General features: G+C 42.8%; 3 protein-coding genes across 3 annotated transcripts in view; 2 read left to right on the top strand and 1 right to left on the bottom strand.

The window, feature by feature from the left end:
- Window positions 1-8,465, top strand: part of nbeal1 (neurobeachin-like 1) — a 33,849-nt gene extending 25,384 nt beyond the window's left edge. The window contains exons 35-54 of the mRNA XM_061066908.1: window positions 22-176; window positions 255-388; window positions 498-599; window positions 752-847; window positions 941-1,065; window positions 1,159-1,299; window positions 1,421-1,551; window positions 1,721-1,830; window positions 2,260-2,377; window positions 2,573-2,670; window positions 2,780-2,896; window positions 3,019-3,108; window positions 3,261-3,370; window positions 3,475-3,647; window positions 3,752-3,846; window positions 4,123-4,239; window positions 4,353-4,514; window positions 4,810-4,958; window positions 5,049-5,184; window positions 6,780-8,465. Of these exons, the coding sequence (XP_060922891.1) occupies window positions 22-176; window positions 255-388; window positions 498-599; window positions 752-847; window positions 941-1,065; window positions 1,159-1,299; window positions 1,421-1,551; window positions 1,721-1,830; window positions 2,260-2,377; window positions 2,573-2,670; window positions 2,780-2,896; window positions 3,019-3,108; window positions 3,261-3,370; window positions 3,475-3,647; window positions 3,752-3,846; window positions 4,123-4,239; window positions 4,353-4,514; window positions 4,810-4,958; window positions 5,049-5,184; window positions 6,780-6,884 (2,464 nt within the window). The 3' untranslated portion in view covers window positions 6,885-8,465. The remainder of the gene's footprint in view (window positions 1-21; window positions 177-254; window positions 389-497; window positions 600-751; window positions 848-940; window positions 1,066-1,158; window positions 1,300-1,420; window positions 1,552-1,720; window positions 1,831-2,259; window positions 2,378-2,572; window positions 2,671-2,779; window positions 2,897-3,018; window positions 3,109-3,260; window positions 3,371-3,474; window positions 3,648-3,751; window positions 3,847-4,122; window positions 4,240-4,352; window positions 4,515-4,809; window positions 4,959-5,048; window positions 5,185-6,779) is intronic.
- A 716-nt stretch (window positions 8,466-9,181) lies between these two features.
- Window positions 9,182-14,604, bottom strand: LOC132996600 (uncharacterized). The gene is made up of 9 exons (XM_061066910.1): window positions 14,102-14,604; window positions 12,772-13,681; window positions 12,586-12,623; window positions 11,755-11,955; window positions 11,578-11,646; window positions 10,687-11,441; window positions 10,452-10,589; window positions 9,767-9,878; window positions 9,182-9,357 (listed from the first exon to the last, which is right to left on the bottom strand). The coding sequence occupies exons 2-9, from the start codon at window positions 12,855-12,857 to the stop codon at window positions 9,284-9,286; spliced, it is 1,473 nt and encodes a 490-aa protein (XP_060922893.1). The 5' UTR covers window positions 12,858-13,681; window positions 14,102-14,604; the 3' UTR covers window positions 9,182-9,283.
- LOC132996601 (adrenodoxin-like) lies at window positions 14,044-18,571 on the top strand. Its single transcript, XM_061066911.1, has 4 exons — window positions 14,044-14,530; window positions 16,471-16,595; window positions 16,739-16,868; window positions 17,344-18,571. The coding sequence occupies exons 1-4, from the start codon at window positions 14,376-14,378 to the stop codon at window positions 17,450-17,452; spliced, it is 519 nt and encodes a 172-aa protein (XP_060922894.1). The 5' UTR covers window positions 14,044-14,375; the 3' UTR covers window positions 17,453-18,571.
- The last annotated feature ends 887 nt before the right edge of the window (window positions 18,572-19,458 follow it).

Raw genomic sequence — 19,458 nt, forward strand, 5'->3', positions numbered from 1 at the left:
TTCCCTTTCCGTGTCCTGAAGGGCTGAAGCAGAGGAGGCAGGCCAGAAGGAGAAGCTGGTGCTGTGGGAGGACTGTGAGTTGGTGACAGTGGTGGATGTGGTGCCCGGCCGCCTGGAACTCACCACACAGCACATCTACTTCTACGACAACAGCCAAGATAAGGAGAAGGAGGAAGGTGAGGGGCAGATGAACAAATATGGAAAAAACATTATAAAGCTCTTACTTGAACTAACAGTCTGCTTGTTTCCTGAAGGAGTGGGCCACGACTTCAAATGGCCCCTCTCTCAGATCCGAGAGGTCCACCTGCGCCGATTTAATCTGCGTCGCTCTGCTCTCGAGATCTTTCTCATCGACCAGACAAACTACTTCCTCAACTTCAAGAAAGAGGTGATGAGCCACAAGCTTGATTTGTCCAAAAATAATTGACACAAAAAAAGATTGTAGGATAGTAGGAAACTAATGCTGTGTACAACATTGTCATTTCTTATTAAAACAGGTGAGGAACAAAGTCTATAGCCGCATGTTGCTGCTGCGATCGCTCGGTCTCTATGGAACTCGCTCACCACAGGAGCTACTCAAAGCCTCTGGACTCACACAGGTCAGGACACAATAATGTAGAAATGTCTTTATCATTTACAGATTTCAAATAGTGTCAACACACTAGTAATTTAATTAAATGTATTGTGTCAAATGAGTCAATCAGCTCCATTATTATTGAGTGTAATATAACATTTTATGCCCGTCACACAGAAATGGGTGAACCGGGAGATTTCAAACTTTGACTACTTGATGCAGCTCAACACTATTGCAGGCAGAACGTACAACAACCTGGCTCAGTACCCAGTGGTACGTTCCTCTACTGAACACACATTTTATATGTCTCTGTTGACTTGGTGAAAGTAAGTATTTGAACTAACTTGTTTGTGGGCTTGTTTCCAGTTTCCCTGGATTCTAGCTGACTACACTTCAGAGGAGCTGGACCTGTGTGATCCTCGGGTGTTCAGGGACCTGTCGAAGCCAGTGGCCGTGCTTAACGAACGCAACGCCAAGGCTGTTAGAGAGAAGTATGTTTCATCCATGCCTATTTCAGGTCTTATTCTGAATTATTCAAAGATGATAGACGATGGTTTAAGTTTAATTTCTGAATGTCCCGTTAGGTATGAAAGTTTCGAGGACCCAACAGGCACCATCGACAGGTTCCATTATGGCACCCACTACTCAAACGCAGCCGGGGTGATGCACTACCTCGTCCGAGTGGAGCCCTTCACATCATTGCACATCCAGCTGCAGAGTGGACGGTAAGGAGGCTGGTGGACCACAGCAGCAATGTCTGCCCTGTGTCACTGCCATGCGTCTCTTGATAGTTATCGTAGCATACTACTACAGCATGATCCGTCACACGTTCCTGCCTTGGTTTAGGTTTGACTGCGCAGACCGTCAGTTCCAGTCCATCCCAGCGACGTGGCAGACCCTGATGGACAACCCCAATGACGTCAAGGAGCTCATCCCTGAGTTCTTCTACTTCCCAGAATTCCTAGAGAACCAAAATGGTGAGATTGGATTCAAACATTTCTAATCATTTCACATATTGTATAAATAATTTGAGGGTAGCTCAGAGAATGCCCTATCTCTATACTATTTGACACAGATTTACGATTCGATTCCGTTTTGGTTTTATCTGTCTTTGTTTCCTTATCTTTGTTTCTTGCTGTCACCCAGGTTTTGATCTGGGTCGCCTGCAGATCTCCAAAGAACGGGTTAACCATGTCATCCTTCCCAAATGGGCCAAGTCCCCAGAGGACTTCATCTACAAGCACCGCAAAGCCCTGGTGAGTTGCAGTTCCAGTTCTACTGCTGTAGTAATACTTTGCTCAACTTTGCATTTATGCTCAACATTATAAATGGAAAGGGATGGAGCTTTCTGCGTTTTTTGAGGTACATTATCACAATCACCTCCATTGTCCATACATTTGTTGTCAGAAATCCGATTCTGCACTGCCCCCTAGTGGATGTATTGCTCGACAACCATGCCAACATTAAAGTAGCGTGGCAGTATGGGAGCAATAATACATACATTGTTTAAAACTGACGTACGACTTTTTGTACCGCAAGGCAGCAAAAATTGGCCTCAATAAATCATGTGTTCCATATGCATATGAAGATATGTGCTTTAAGTAGATAATGTCCGTTTAATTTGTGGATTTTTTGAAAAACTGGATTACAGCCTCAGTGTATGTATGTGTGTGTGTTTCCAACAGGAGTCAGAGTATGTATCAGCACACCTTCATGAGTGGATTGACCTGATCTTTGGCTACAAGCAGAGGGGCCCTGCAGCGGAGGAGGCCCTCAATGTCTTCTACTACTGCACATATGAGGGTAAGCTCAGCTACGATGCTGTCATTTCCCATTAGGAGTTTCTCATATAATCTGTAATAAAAAAAGTAAATATGATTAATTGCACAAGTTTTACTTCTCCTCGTAATTCTTAACAGACTTCTTACTGAGACACGTAAGTTCAAACATTGTGCCGGTCAATGATCTCTGTTAATAATAAGCGTTGTGTTGTTGCAGGTGCCGTTGACCTGGACGCCATCACAGATGAAAAGGAGCGGAAAGCCGTGGAAGGCATGATCAGCAACTTTGGACAGACACCCTGCCAGTTACTCAAGGTGCGAACAATCTATTTTACAATATAATCAAAAAGACTTGTTGAACCTGCAGTTACTTAAGGAAATGAAGTTCTGTAGCTGTGTTTGTAATTCAGATTTTGACTTTTAGGAGCCTCACCCAGTGCGTCTGCTTCAAGAGGAAGTGGAGAAGAGGAAAGCTCAGCTGGACTCGTGTCCTCTCAGCTTGTTCGAGCACCTCAGTGACCTCAAGTCCTTCTTTGTCGAGGTTCGATCTCCGCTGCTCATTTACTTATGAATGGAAATCATAGTTTCTTATTCTCAATTTTTAATGAAAACTTCCCTCTATGATGACTCTGATTTCTCTTCCCCCCCCCCCTCATGCTGCAGGGCATCAGTAATAATGTGCCGATGATTAAGGCTGTGGTGCCAAAGAATCAGTCTCATTCCTTTATCACCCATGGGAGTCCTGACACTATGGTAAGACTGGCGATAATGATGATAATAATAATACAACTGCAGGGTGGAAATTTGTGTGTTCTTCTCTTGTAGAGTATGTAAAAGTTGGAAATTAATTTGATGGTGGACAATTATAGCTAGAGACATTTTAATGGAGTTTCCACTGTCTCCAGGTGACGGTGAGTCAGAACTGCCTGGTTGGGACCCATGGGTGGCTGCCTTACAACAAGAATATATCCAACTACTTCACTTTCATCAAGGACCCCACAGTGTCCAACACCAAGTGAGAAGACGCACAACACTTTACAGCTCAGTGCAGCAAAACACTGTCATGCTGCTCTGATCCTGATGGATCTTTCAACCTCTCCTTTCACCGTCTCCACCTAGGACGCAGCGCTTCCTGTCAGGACCTTTCGCCCCCAGCGTAGAGGTAGCAACAGGGCTGTTTGTGGTCTCCCATGATGGCAAGTTGCTCTTCAGTGGTGGACATTGGGACAACAGCCTCCGGGTGACCTCACTAGTCAAGGGCAAGACTGTGGGGCAGCACATCCGCCACATGGGTAAAGAAAAGTCTACATCTTGACTTGTGTCACCTCTAAAACAGCAGGACATTTGCAAAATTTCTAGTACATCCTGTAATATGTGTATTTGTTCTCTTCTCCAGACATTGTGACCTGCCTGTCAACAGACCACTGTGGTATCCACCTGATCTCCGGCTCCAAGGACACAACCTGCATGGTGTGGCAGGTTCTCCAGCAGGTAAGGACACCAACGACCCACTCATAGTCAAAGTTTTATTGACTCTCCAGTTTAACTTTCTAGAGAGAGATCCGCTTTAATATGCAGATTTATAGAGGAGTGGTTTGTCTTTGAAAAGTCAGAACCAACTATGCAGAATCAGTTAAATAAAAAAGGTTTTTACTAAGACTAGTCCACAATTTTTCCACCTTCATGTGTTTTATTATCTTATTATTTTGATGTTGTAATTTAATGTTTTATCCATGTAACTACAACCTAATAATATTCTACCTGCAGGGTGGAGCTCCTGTGGGTCTCTGTCCCAAACCAGTTCAGGTTCTGTACGGACACACGGATGAGGTGGTCAGCGTCAGTATCAGCACAGAGCTGGACATGGCTGTGTCTGGATCACGGGTAAGGACAGATCATTATACATAAGATTAAAGACGGATTGCTGTCAAAAGGGAAACTGTAAAAGTGTGTGTGTTTGTTAGTAAATGTGTGCACCCTCCATCTTTGTGCTCCAGGACGGGACAGTGATCATCCACACGGTGCGTCGTGGTCAGTACATGCGTTGCTTACGACCGCCCTGTGAAAGCTCCCTGCCGCTCTCCATCCTCCACCTGGCTGTGTCCTGGGAGGGTCACCTGCTGGTCCACACCTGCCTCGAGGGCAAAGCTTCACTTAAGGTGCATGCAAGTTTGTTTTCCTCCCACACATATAGACATTGAATGAAAAGAGGGATATCTGGTCAAATTAGGAAGTCGGCTAAATCTCATTGTTTTAACACCATATGTGAAAGGCACCCTCATTACAGCACAATGTTTCAGTTCAAATTCTGCTCAGTTGCCAGCTGGACTCCAGCTCCAGCTTTTTGAGCATAAGTGAATGTAATATATCAGGAGCACCTCAAGGGAAACTGCACTGGTTGGTGGAGGCATGCCACTGTAGGGTACAAATTCTAGTTTTTTTCTGTCTCCCCAGGATAAAAATGCTCTTCATCTTTACTCTGTGAATGGAAAGCACCTGTGCAGTGAGCCTCTGAAGGAGCAGGTGACTGATATGTGTGTGTCAGGGGAGTATGTTGTCCTCGGCAGTGAGCAAGGTTACCTCTCCATCCGTGACCTCTACAGGTAAACTTCCAAACGAGTGTTTATCATCAGTCAAATTTTCACCTCATTTTGGAATGTGCTTCAGCTCTTAATTCTGTCTCTCCTGTTCAGTCTAACTCTGTGTGCGGAGCCCATTGCCATGCGGGTGCCGGTGTGTTGCGTCTCGGTCACCAAGGAGCAGAGCCACGTCCTGGTGGGTCTGCAGGACGGCAAGCTGATCATTGTTGCCGTGGGAAAGCCAGCGGAGGTAAAGAACTCTCTGAGGAACTACATCGCTCAGAGCCTGGAGGGTTCGCCGCTCATGGCCTCCCCCCTGCTTGCCCCGCTAAGAGCCCGCTCGCCAACACGCCTGTTGCACCAGCGTGACCAGCTGGTGTTTAGTCCCACTTGCAGCTCCCAGAAACGCTAGTCCTAGTTCTTGTTCTCTTCTAATGATGTAGCGCTGTTATATTCACATGTACACACACACACACACACACACACACACACACTTGCCTCTCCTCAGGGATGGTTATCACCCACAGTCAGTCATTGGGCTTCACTGCTCTCTTTCCAAACCACACACACACAAACTGTTGTGTTTTTATAGTTGTGTGGGCACACAAAAAATATCCCTTACCCCTAACCCTGTGGTGGGAGAAGTACTCAAACATTTTACTTTAGTAAAAGTTCAAATAATTAGACAAAATGTACTCAAGTAAAAGTACCACATTAACTTATCTACTTGAGTAAAAGTAAGCTGCTGCAGGAAGTGGGGTCTCATGTCCCCTGCCCACTCGGATCAGATCAGTGGACCAGTTGACCTTTATTGATTACTTTAACATACAACGTAATTCATTTTAAATATATTGTGGAGTAGAAAGTACAGATATCTGCTGAAATGTTCGGTGGAGTAACTCCTTCAGTGAAGTACTGATACATACAAAATGTACTAAAGTACATTACTAAATAAATGTACTTTGTAACATCCCACCACTGCCTTTACCCTAACCTTGACCATCACAACTAAATATCTAACTCTAAGCTAATGTCACCCTCACCCCAAAACCAAGTCTTAACCCTCAAACAGCTCTTGAGAGGACCAGCCAAAATAACCTCATCACGTCCAAATGTCCTCACATCGACTGTTTGGAACCAAAATTGTCCCTGAAAACTCTAGAAAGACAAATACACACACACCTTTTCACCTGAGCGACACAGATTAACACATTCCTTCAGCACACAGCTGAGCAGGCAGTCGCTACATCAACCACAACTGTGACATGAAAACTGGTTGCGTTTACCTCATTCTGTTTTTTTTGTTTTTTTGTTTTCTTTAATAGCATCTGTGCAATAATGGACTTGATTTGGCCATTAACCTGGGAAACTCCCATACTGTTTACCTGAAGTGTCATTTTGTTCAATGTTTGCTCTACGAACTATAACAAATATGCTGTGAAACAAACGTAACACTAATTAACGCTTCTGCAAATTCAAGCCATATTAAGAGTGTAGCTACAATCTGAATAATGCAAACTAATAACCTCGCGCCAAGTTAGTCTTGATTGTTTTGATAGTGTAAATAGTGTGTTGGGTGTGTGTAGATGTATGACGTTCCCCCGCTCTGAATCATTGCACCTTTTCATCTTCCCCATTCAAATCCACTCACACAAAAGTCAATAAGGCTTTTGAGTGTTTTTTCTTTATTTCCTCGAAAAGTCAATCAAACCCGAATGAACTGATCAGTCACTCATGAATCATATCCCTCCTCCTGTTTTCCCCTCCTCTCCTTTGACTTCATGCTTTTCTTTCTCCACTCCCTTGTCCCAATTCCTCCTCTTCCTCTTCCTCCACTCTTCTCAGATGCGTTCGGGCCAGATCACACGGAAGCTGTGGGGCTCCAGCAGGAGACTGACCCAGATCTCTTCAGGGGAGACTCTCTACAATACCCAGCACGACCACAACTGACCCATCCCAGTCCCCAATGTCCCTTAACCCTCCCCTCCATGCACATCCCACATTCCTCACCCGGTTTGTCTCCATACTTCTTACCAAACACTTTGCCTCATTCTATCCTTAAAAAAACCCTCTGTTCCTTCAGCACCTTGCCACAGTTTAAACGGGCAGTGGGAAGATGCTTTGAGGGGCTTGAGCATCAATTATCACAAAATGTGCACATACATGTGTCTGTGCATGTAGTCCTGCGTTGGATTGGCCGTACGGCGCTGGCGTTGTCGTTCAAATCCAGCAGTAGCACCAGCCTGAGCACCACCTTGCCACTACCCGTGACTTCTCTCTTCATCCCTCAGCTTCTCACTGATTTATTTACATCACACTACACAATATCGTGTCTGTTTCCTGTTGACAGAGGCACTGTAAATTCTCTCAAATCTGACAGGATCTGTCAGCTAACTGCAAGAGAGTGTGTGTCCGCAGTGTGTTACCATGCTCTCGATAAAGATATAGTTTCAAGTGGCCTTGTTGCATCCCCTTAGTTTGCCATCGATGCAAAGCTCGTACACAGCAGCCTTATGCAGTAAGACAGCTCCATCACTCATAAGACCAAACTCTCTGCTTTTCCCATGGGGTTTTATAAATGTGTGTATCTGTGATTTTCATATTTTCAGGGGTTTTTTTTGTGGATTTCTTTGTTATCTTGACAAATTTATGCATGTGCAACTTGCCATCTGTTCGTACACATAGTGGTCTCAGACCATTTTGAGGTTAAGTAGGAGACACGGTAATGGAGATGGTCTTTTTTATGTTTGGACATCGGTGACTTGTTTTGTTTAAGAAACAAACCCGTAAGAGACAGCATCTGTCTTTCGTGTTAGCACGTCTCTTAAGATATAGTTTTGTAAGATAAAAAGTGAAACACTACATTCAAAAGTTTCCATGTGAAGATTTATCACAGCAGTTCTCGTGTCACACGTATCCCTCCGTTCTTCATAGAATGTTTTTTAAATTACTTGAATCCGTGTTTATTTATAAGTAAAAGTAGCAGTCTTTTTTTTTTAAATCTCACTTTCGTCTCCTGAATATACAGACACCGGCACATTTTAAAAACTCTTCTGACTGTTCACACACCTTGAAAAGAAGGAGAAAGAAGAAATCCTCAAGGGCTCTATGAGATGTCAGTGTTAACAGCAATATAGCTCCTTCGCCGGGTGCCTGTCGATGATTTCTTCCAGTTTTTTCCCTGAACATGTCGCTCAACCAGCCCTCTGCTGTAAATCCGTCCTCCTATAGATTAGCTGGGAGAGAAATGCACCCTTACTCTCTCTCCTTTCCTTCCAACTGCTCTTACTTGTTCCGACTATTATCATTTATTTTTTCACATCTCATTCTCCTTCCTGCTCATTGTTTTTTTTTTTATATCCGGGGCATCAAGAAGGTTTTTCTTGCCTTGCTCAGTTGGGACGTGTTGTTCTTGCGTCTTTACTCTTGTCACATCCGAATCAAACACAAACCACAGTATGACGTGTCTATGGTTGAGAATATGTTGATTCCTATTTTTGCACCATAATTGTGTGTGTGTGTGTGTGTGTGTGTGTGTGTGTGTGTGTGTGTGTGTGTGTGTGTGTGTGTGTGTGTGTGTGTGTGTGTGTGTGTGTGTGTGTGTGTGTGTGTGTGTGTGTGTGTGTGTGCAGAGACCAATCTGTGTCCTTCTTTACGAGATTTCTGTCTTTCATTCGTCCACGTTTGTCATTCAGACAAAAGACCACTGTTTGAGTTGTTCCACGACTGCAACAAACGGAGTGCCTTTATCCCAGCGTGGTTTTTTTTGTTTTTTTTTCATTACTGAAGCCAGAAGCTTTTTGTCCCTGTAAATCAAAAATCAAAGCAGCATTCCACAAGTTAAACCTCCACTGTTTTTCATGGGGAACCACGAAAATAGGACTTAGAAGCAAAATCAAAAAAGTACTATTTTGTGTCTTAGCAACTCTTCTCTGTGACTGTCACCAAATGGATGTGTGTATATCTGTGATTATTTATGGATACGGTATATATATTGTACAGCATGATTTTTATTTCATCCTATTTGAAATGTACTTTTGCACTTTCCAGGTACTAAATTGTAACAAATTGTTTTAACTTGGCTCCCTAATCTGTACAAACTGCTTTGTATACACAAGTGGAAAATGATTATTAAAAATTAAAGTCTTGTCTAAATTTAATATAAATGTGCAACTTAGTTCCTTGCGGTATAAATAAGAATGAAGAGTGACTGCTTTGGCTGAGGTGAGGACACAAACACACGCAGATCAAATCTTAAAGTTTTATTCAAGGAGACAAACATTAACAATGTTGTCTGCAAGAAAGATCCAGACGTCCACACTCTTATATGCTGTGTTTCTTTGTGGTCTTCACGCAGTGACTGGGTACGAGCAGATGGACGCTCTCTTCAGGTCACAGTCAGCGGCTGTCCACCAGCTCTCATCTGCAGGACAGGGTAGGGACAGATTGTGAAAGGAATTACACACATGTTCTGTAGGATATTCTTAAGATCATGTTTTAAAAAATGTAAACATGCCTGGTTACTGGTATTTAAAGTGAAGGAGATGGTCAGGATATCCCAATTTTGTATCCCTGCAGTTATGTGAGCTTAACCCTTTAATAGTGCAGCTAAAACAGTGGTTTTATAACACAAGCACATACCAGAACATGTAAGACCACATCAACAAACCCCCTGATTGTATTGGATTGAACAAGGCTGCTTTTTATCACTTAAGACCTCAACTTATAGTCGCACTTTAATGACCTCTCTGCCAGATACAGAGAAATGCTGCCTTCACACATAGTCCATTTGTGTGTGTCTGTGTTGTGTGTGGGTTAGAGTGTGGTCTTACCTGTCTGGAACATCTCCAAACACACAGGTTTGTCAGTCTGAATGTTGGGGTGACCCGGCTTCCAGTCACTGTAACCCCACTCTGACCCGTCTACCCATGATGCCTTCTGGTTCTGAGGTGGGCAACACGCATATGGTATGTCAAAAATATGCAGACATATAACCTTGAGTCACTCTTAATAAAATGTACAGGAAGCTCTCAGATCCTTTACCTACGTAAAAGTAGCAAAGCCTCATTATACTTTTTAATACTTCCTACATTCTTGCCAAAAGGCATCAGATTTATTTTCTTAGAATTTGTCAAATTTACAAAAACTCTAAAGAATCCTACTTTAAGACCTGAAGACCATTTTCCCATTTCACTTTTTTGCTTTCTGGTCTCACTTAGCAGCAGGACAGAAACAGATGGGTGGTTTTTAAATAAAAGTTCGAAGGTCAATGTTTTACCAAGGTAAGAATAACACTATCTGTCCTGTTGATAACATATCTGATGACACTCTCCTTGGCCTCCATTCAGTGCCACGGCAAAGGACCAGACTGCTGGCGTCATACTCAGAGAGCCATTAAATAATAACGGTGATATAAGGAAGGTCCTTCAGTGTTTTCTTTGTGAGAGCCTGAAAAACATATTATCTCCTCTCTCTTTCAAAATATGGTTAATAAACTTTCAGTGGAAATGATCTTGCCTTGACGGTGCCTCCCAGCCAGGTCAACACAGGGTTTTTCTCACCACCCTTGGTCACCAGGGAAACCAGGCGAGAGTGCAGATCACTGCTGTATACAGATGCAAGCTCAGCATTTGGGGCAAGAGCTCTGCAGATGACCTTGAATAAAAGGACAACAATAATTGTGAGATTCGATATAAAGAACCACAAACGCAGACATTTAGTTATTGAGTGGTCTTTCTGTAGATTGTCTAACCTGTGCGTCCTGGAAGGTTATTGGTGTGGGGTTGAACTCATAGCAGTTTCCATTGATGACCTCTCCCTTACATGCCACTGTCTGTGTTTGGATTCTGGCGACAGAGGGTTCAGTTCCCTGCCGGAAACCCTTTGGGATAGAAATTAAGGGTTCGGTTCCCTGCCTGAAACCATCTGGGATAGCCATGGAGCGTTCTGTTCCCTGCCTGAATCCATCTGGGATAGCCATGGAGCGTTCTGTTCCCTGCCTGAAACCATCTGGGATAGCCATGGAGCGTTCTGTTCCCTGCCTGAAACCATCTGGGATAGCCATGGAGCGTTCTGTTCCCTGCCTGAAACCATCTGGGATAGCCATGGAGCGTTCTGTTCCCTGCCTGAAACCATCTGGGATAGCCATGGAGCGTTCTGTTCCCTGCCTGAAACCATCTGGGATAGCCATGGAGCGTTCTGTTCCCTGCCTGAAACCATCTGGGATAGCCATGGAGCGTTCTGTTCCCTGCCTGAAACCATCTGGGATAGCCATGGAGCGTTCTGTTCCCTGCCTGAAACCATCTGGGATAGACATGAAGGGTTCGGTTCCCTGCCTGAAACCATCTGGGATAGACATGAAGGGTTCGGTTCCCTGCCTGAAACCATCTGGGATAGCCATGGAGGGTTCGGTTCCCTGCTTGAAACCATCTGGGACATGATTTGCAGCAGGTGCCTCCGCCCGCACCCAACCACCGCCATTCTTCTGGGCTGGAACATCAACAGGGACTGAAAAACAGAGTGCCTCTCAATTAAAGACATTTTTTAAAGGACAGTTTATCGATCATATTTTTCATTCGTAAAGGCTAATGATTCTGGAGAATAAACTACATTTATCTTCCTAGAAATAAAATATTATCCTTACTTTCATTTGTCAGCCACTGTCTTCTCCCCATCTCGCCAAACCCATTTCCAAGAGAGGGGCGGATGACAGCTACAGGACAAAATATAGAAATGACCTTATTGCACCCGACTAATCAATGTATTCAAATTGGTTCTAAAATGGCCGCGTTTTCCGCAGGGCTTCGATAACTGAACTCACCAATGTTGTCTTGCACCCGCCAAATGTTGAGGTCAACCAGGAACCTTCTGGAGAGCTCAGTACCTTGTCTGTAGCTGTCTGGAAGGGGTCGACGGATTTCATTGTCGTGTTCTGTGCCCATTTGAAAGCCATCGTGAAGCTGGTGGGTTGAAGATGTCTTCTGCAGACCTCGAGCGAGTGCGATTGGGACGGCTTGGAGGCCTGAAAGGTACCGTTCATCGTTAAATCACCCATTCCCACTGAGGATCATGCAAACAACTGGTTCTGCTGATTCAATGTCAGAGGCCCACGTACAGGCAGAAAGGAAGACCTAGTGATATTGGTTGAAGGACTCTAATACCTCCTTGCAGATTTAACAAATACCTACCTGTCATCAATCATTAACTTTTGTTCCAGATTAATTCTATACAGCTTTTCTTTCACTGCAATAAATCACTCATGGTCAAAGTTTAATTTCTATACAGCGACTGAAGGTCAAGTGCTCTGATAAAACTATTGATTATCACAATATTACTGCTTTGTAAAACAACACATAAAGCCACAATTAATTATGATGTGCAAATATCAAACAATTAGTTATTTGTAGAAATGGGAAAAGATTTCTTGCTATTTTAATCTCCACAGGACAGATAAGAGAATCAAGATCTGTTTTTTAAAAAAGATCAGTGTGAAGTGTTGGAAAAAACATAAAATAATTAAGAGTTTTCTTATTTCAGTGAGCAAATTAAAGTATTCAATAAATCCATTAACAAAATAAGATATGAACTATCAGGACGTGTTACAGTTACACTTAATGTATCAAACTAACAATGAGAGATTTAGTGATCTTACCTGACACTGCCAGGAGCAGGAGCAGGGACCTGAACATCCTGACAACAGAAGACACAGAGCAACACTGAACAAATGCAACCGATCACGTTAACTTAGTTTTTCTGTAAGCTCAGTTTGTTGTGTGAATGACTTCTGTCCTGGGTTGTGTACGCTGATGTGAACATGGTCAGTTTGTGTGCTGCTTACCTGAGACAGAGGTGACACACACTGAGCAACACGGACAGAAAAGGCTTCTGATTTATATGCCAACCCTTCACTTTGAACCTGATCATTCATTAATCTTTATCTCCCACAGATGATCACTCATATTTGATGCACTTATCTGTGTTGCCTGATAAAGTCTTGAGCACAACGCTGATATAACCGGAGCTCACAAAGTTCAGGCTGTCAGCAGTTGTCGGGCTAAGTTGTACACATCCTGTTTTCTGGGTCTTGCAAAGATAGAAGGTGAACGGCACTTGGTTTAATCGAGGGCGGCTCAATCAATACAGACAGGAGATTACAACAGTGTGCAATGTGTAAATGTGACAGTGAAGGTCACTGATGTGTTTTGATGTTGTTGGGAGTATATATGCACTCGAGACCTAGTGACAGGGGTGGAATAGGAATTCAGGGCCCTTGATTCCAATTTAGAAAGAAGAGTTTGTTGGCCAATTCATGTCAGCAATGTTAAATTTAAAGATTTGGTTATTGGGGTGTTTTTTTATTAAAGAGCTGATAAATTATACTAAAACTCAAATCCACCTGGTGTGTGTGGGGTAATCCACGTTTGTGGTTGAATTTTACTCAAATAAATTGTACATTTTAATTATTTGTGAAAAATCAGTGGCAAATCAAATTAAATACATACATAGATAAGATTACATCAAATTAAATCAGCTGCATAAAAGAAATATAATGATATAGAATAGCCAGGCACATGTGTGAATTGTTCACTGTTGATAAAAGCTGTTTCTATCTTGATTAACTCATCATGTGTCAAGGTGTGGCCTGTTTTTAAACTTTATTTAAAGGTCCAAGGTTTTGTGGATTCTTTATTTTCTCTGTGATGAACTTGGCAGCAGAGAAGAGAGTGAAGGTTGAAACAATGTTCCATCTGCCAAAATAGAAAAAACAGTGTACAATCAGTACAACTTTAAAAAAAAACACACACACACACAAACTCTTTGGCAAAGTTACATAAACACGTTGTTAGCGATATCAAGCTAACGGAAGTTAGCCCACAAAGAGCAGGAAGCAGGGGGGAACCACTTCAGTATAAACATTTTAATAAAAATACCTGGTTTGAATAGCGATAAAAGAAGTCCCTATGTATTTAACTGGATGTATATAAACGTATCATTAACACGTTTGAACCCCTGAGTGGTTAACCCGCGTTCAATTGCATCACTTTGTCGGGTAAAGCTTTTATTTTTTAAGCCCTGACCGGATGTCGTGGTGTTATGCTAACGGTGCAACGCTTCCTGTTGTCAGGAAACTGCTCAGGGACGTTGACCTCACTCCTGATGACATTAACCTGAACAGAGAAGCTGCGGTTCGAGCTCCACGACCACCGGACCATGAGCTGATCGTCTGCGGGACGTACAACGAGCAGCTGCCGCAGGGGACACTTCACGTAGGGCCGGTGACACAGTGACGTCCTGCAGCTAACACACCTAGCCTAGCCTGGCTAAGCTAACTCGGTCGGTGAGAGTCACACATCTCCGGGACGCCTCTCCGACGGAAGTGCGACTTCCCTCGCTGTCAACTGGACCGTGTTACGATCCTCCATCCTCCCGTGTGTCCCACTCATGGCTCTGGTGACGGCGATGGGGAGGCTGCTGGCCCCCGTCCGGTTACGGGAGTACTACCGAAGGACGGCGTCGGTGGCGTCGGTGTCTCCGGGCTCCTGGCTGCCCGGGCTGACCGGGCTGAGGGGCTTCACCAGCGGGTCACCGCCGCTAAGGTTAGTCGCTTTCCCCGCGAGGAACTCAATCAGTCTCATTGTGTTTGTCTCACAGGAGTTAACAAGGTGTCACATGATCCACACGATGAAAACTTCACAAACAGTGAATTATTAACAGGGACAAATAACGTAGGAAGTTCTCAGAGAGCCACACACGACGGATCCCTCTCCAGGACACAAGTGCAGCAGCAACAGCAGAATAACAGTATTTACAACTTGGATTGGAATAAACAGTTTGTACAGTAATAGAAAAGTGTGTCAATGTTTAAAGAACATAAGAAAATGTCTGATAGAGATGAAAGGAGGGGCAATGACTCATGGATCGAGGGGTTCTTCTCAGTAATGGTAGAATATGGGATCCACCATCATGATCCTGGATCCAAGTCTCAAATTCCAGGCAAAGTTTGAGCTCAATGAGCCAAATTCCATTAAAAAAAAAAGGTAATTCATCGTGCTTTATACTGTGAGTTCACATCTGCCTGAAGAGCAGGTCATATAAGAACATGATTAAAGCCCTTCCAGCCAATCAACATATGGCTTAACTTTGTGTTAAGTATACGGAAGAGGTGTAATGGAAGCACCCTGAGGAACCTTATCGATATTTGTTCTTTCCTAAAGTTGTTTCTCTAATGCAAACACATTGTTCGGCCAGTGGTCACAAAGCACTGGCCCAACAATGTGAATTTTGGGTCACATTCATGAATGTAGTTTGGAATGTGTGCCAAGTGTTGAAAAGCCACACTAATACGTTTATTTATTTAATTTAAATGTGTGCACTTGTAATAAATCCATATAAAGAAGACCAGGCAAGGCAGTTTTATTTATTAAATACATTTAATGCACAGAGGTAGATGTACAGGGACATTAAAAACAATACAGATTAAATAATAAATGTAGAATGAAAGAGAAAGTGTCAGAATAAGTGGCTGCAGCTGAATCCCTCAGGCTGAAGGGATCCATGCAGGTGCAAGGCTTTGGACCGAGGCCGGGGTTCCCCAGGGCCAAACAGCCTGTCGGGTTGCACAACGCCTGTTGACCCGAGCTCAGGTTGAAGGTTTGGTTTGGCATGTCGGCCTTAAACTGGCTGACACCGTCCCCATGTGCTCACGTCAGGCGGCGCCCGCTGACCCGGACCCTCTAATAACTATCATATTCAAACATGCACTTGGCGTCCGGTGCAGTTTAAGGCCTAAGACTTTGCAGATATATAGTGTTTTGCTAAGCAGATTATGCAGGGTTTCCACTGATCTGGGAGTTCTCCAGAAGGTCACTGAGTTTGTTTGTTGGCGGGGAATTTCTGGGGTCACTTAACAGGAACAGTATGACCTGAAATTAATTCAGATCATTATTGTCTTGGTCCACAGGGGTTTGTTTTTCAGTAATGACAAAAAGTGGCAGATTGTCAGTGTTTTGGGGCATTCACATGTTTCATTGTCACAGTGAAGAGACATATCTGGGTGAGATAGAGAGGTGCCCTAAAGTCAATATATATAATATATAACAAAAACTCAACAATACACTGCTGACAACGTGGTGATCAATATTATATATGATTATTTTTAGGTTCATCATAACCTAACTAAGGTAGTTTGCTTCTAATCATTCAGTCTGTCAAGTAGCAGTTGCAGTTCTACATCTTCATTAAACTGAACAGTTGTTTCTGTCTGTTGGTGTAAACTACCCACTGTCTAAAAATAGAGCTTTTATACAAAGCTGGTGAAATATGTTAATAAATAGTAACTTGTAGTGATCAGTTCTGACCACTAGAGGGCAGTGGATTATCAGTGCTGTGTGAAAATTAACTACAAATATCTCACACCAGATTTTCAGTAACACAGGTCCCAGTTTACTTTTTTTTGTTCTCAAATGTGAATCATATTCCGAAAAAAATAAAAAGGTAAATTGATAAACAGTTTTTTTTTGTCATGCATGTTTCTCAGGTCGGACAACAAGGTGACAATTAACTTCATCAATCGAGACGGGGAGAAGGTCACGGTGAAGGGTTCCCCTGGAGACTCACTGCTCGATGTCGTCATTAACGAAGACCTGGATTTTGATGGCTTTGGTATGTAAGCACACACACATGCACGTACATACACATGTTAACATTTTGTAACCTGAAATAACAAGGTTTGAATAACTGACATCGACTCTTTTTCTCAGTCGTCTTTGCTCAAGTGCTCAAATGTGCGTGTTTGTGTCCTGCAGGAGCGTGTGAGGGAACGCTGGCGTGCTCCACGTGCCATCTTATATTTGACGAGGATGTTTACAAGAGTCTGGGGCCGGTCACAGACGAGGAGCTGGACATGCTCGACTTAGCCTACGGCCTCTCTGACACGTAAGCAAACACAAACAGACACAGGCGCACACATACAAATGTTTGAGTCTTTACACAACAAACAATCATGTTTGAGGCAGTTTGTGTCCCTCCCTTTGACTTCGGGCATCATTAGTATTGTTTGCATTCAACAGCAACAAAGTGTTTCAGCAGGATTTGTGGGAGTAGCGCTCACTTAAGGTTTTAACTCAGATGTTTTCAGTCCTTTTGAAAATTAAGGGAAACCTACTAAAAACTATCGCTATAAATAATGTAAATAAAGAGTAGAGCTTTCATTTTGAATCCACAGGAGGAGAAACGTGTGGCACATTGATCTTTAAAAATCACTCAGGACGGGTGTAAGACACAGAGTAAAAGTGTTGCTGACGAAACTGATCTTATCATTTTCAAACTAGCATATGAATTTTAAACTTTAATGTCAAAGTGACCGGCTGCCAGTGTGGACACTGGATGTAACTCCTCATTTCCTCTTCAGATCTCGTCTGGGCTGTCAGATCTGCCTGACGAAGTCTCTGGAGGGAATGGTGGCCAGGGTCCCAGAGAGCGTAGCCGACATCCGACAAAGCAAAGACGAATCTGGTTAACCGCGGAGCTGCTGTGGAACAAGGGTGTAGACCGTGTGGTTGTGTCCGGTCAGAACTGAATGTACGACATGCGCGCACACACACAATGGTAGGTGTTAATCTGCCAATACTGCTACTGCAGAGTAGTTGGAGAAATGCCACGGCACTGCATTTATTTTTAAACCTCCCACCTCACAAGAAATTGACAGACAACTTTTAATAACTAGTAGGTATGAGTACAGGACTTGGACTCAACTAAATTATTTTTATAGGACGTAAAAGGGCCCCCTTCGGTTTAATGCACAGTGTCTGAACGACATAAACGGTTTATAAAGATGGACGATGCTTCTCTACTTCTTCCACTATCCAGATATGAAGCCAGAATATTGAGAGTACAGGTGCTGCCTTCTTGCACATTTGAAGACAGAGTCTGTGCTGTAGCAACCAGGGGAGGGATTTATACTGTTTTGAGATGCTTTGGCTTCACTTTTGGGGAGATGTCATGTTGTCCATCTTTATATACAGTCTGTGGATAGAACACTGCTGCTGTATTGTGATGAATAACATCGATATTTAAGAGGTATAAGCTCTAAACTTAGGTAAACTGATCACCTCATTGTAAACTCTGCCTATTCATCATCTTGTCAGAAACATGTATTTGTCGCTGTGGATGTAGTGGACGGCAGTGTGTGTTGTTGGACTCTCGCTGTCGTCCGCCGCTGTTCTTCTGTTATCCAGCCAAGTGTCTTTTTCTCATTACTGCGACTTAGTTTCCACGTCGAGTCGCAGAGAACAAGTTTCTTACATCCAAACATTTGAAGTTCCGACCCGTCTCCTTCTGTGTGAATCCAGTCGTATCCACTGAACAAGCTGAGTGACACGTGTGTATGTGTGTGTGTGTGAGCCAATAGCAGTTCGCGATGCCTTAAAGACTGTGCTGATACTGACACCCCTCGGCCCACCCCTCTCCAAAAAAACTTATTTTATTATATATATATATAGATGTACTCCTGCCATTGTTGGTTTGATTAAATCTGTCATGTAACCATATAACTTCATCATGTGATTGTACATAACTAGAACACAAACACATCTGTGCATAGAGTGAAACATAATGTAATAAAAAGTCACATTTCTAAAGGCGTGTTGAGCTGTCTCTTTGTACAAGTTCAATATGGAGTTTGAAGAGAAAATGATCTTAGTAAATCATCGTTTGGTCTTTTTTTAAATGTCTTCTTTCCGCTTCCAGTAACAAGAACCAGAATGGCAAACACAACTTAAATTCACTAGCTCCAAATTTCACACACAAATTATCAAGATCAATAAATTATTCCGTGAATTCTGTCATTGTTAAAGAAAGTTGGGAAAAAAATTGGGATCAGTCCCGACCTCAATTTCAGGAATAAGTTAAGTAATCCTGCTAACAAATGTTATCACTGACTTTGGTGGAGGCAATCAAATTATCACATTTAAATCAGGCTTTCACTCATCTGTCATTTTATTTGCAAAAGCAGAGATTTTAGGCATTTAAACTTCAGTAAATCTGAGGACAAACCTAGTGAAACAATTCCTGCACAGAGGCAACAAGATAAAGCATAGACCCTATTTAAGCTGCTTAAAATATAAGCTTTAAAAAAACATGAATGTTCCCATTAATCATAATGGAAACATTGTGCGAGATGCGTTTGAATAATTTTAATAAATACAGGCTTGAAAATGTGAAAAGAACATTGTTGGCAACAGATAGAACAAGATACCTAAAATATCTGCAACAGCCTGTTTGTATTCATGATAATAATGAGAAGCCTTTGAAATGTTTGAGTAGAAAAGACAAAGGAACGTTTACACTTGATGAGCAAAATTCAGCGGCTTCTAGACGTTCACCGCTGTTCACACATTTGGCAAATAGCAACATGAATAATAAAGCAGATTTCTAATTTTTTTTTAAAAAAGCGTAAATGGTGAATAATCAAACTTAACCTACAACTCCACCTGTGTGGAGGTGAGACATACATGTGTAGATCTTT

This window comes from Limanda limanda, chromosome 23, assembly GCF_963576545.1.
Source record: "Limanda limanda chromosome 23, fLimLim1.1, whole genome shotgun sequence".
NCBI classification, from domain to species: Eukaryota; Metazoa; Chordata; class Actinopteri; order Pleuronectiformes; family Pleuronectidae; genus Limanda; species Limanda limanda.

Bases quoted from the DNA above. Each gene is read 5' to 3' on its own strand.
- LOC132996601 (XM_061066911.1), top strand. From the start codon at position 14,376: ATGGCTCTGGTGACGGCGATGGGGAGGCTGCTGGCCCCCGTCCGGTTA. The intron at 14,531-16,470 runs GTTAGTCGCTTT...CATGTTTCTCAG, and splicing joins AGCGGGTCACCGCCGCTAAG to GTCGGACAACAAGGTGACAA. The intron at 16,596-16,738 runs GTATGTAAGCAC...TGTGTCCTGCAG, and splicing joins CCTGGATTTTGATGGCTTTG to GAGCGTGTGAGGGAACGCTG.
- LOC132996600 (XM_061066910.1), bottom strand. From the start codon at position 12,857: ATGATCAGGTTCAAAGTGAAGGGTTGGCATATAAATCAGAAGCCTTTT. The intron at 9,879-10,451 runs GCAAGATCATTT...TGCCCACCTCAG, and splicing joins GGCTGGGAGGCACCGTCAAG to AACCAGAAGGCATCATGGGT. The intron at 9,358-9,766 runs GTAAGACCACAC...CCTGTCCTGCAG, and splicing joins TTTGGAGATGTTCCAGACAG to ATGAGAGCTGGTGGACAGCC.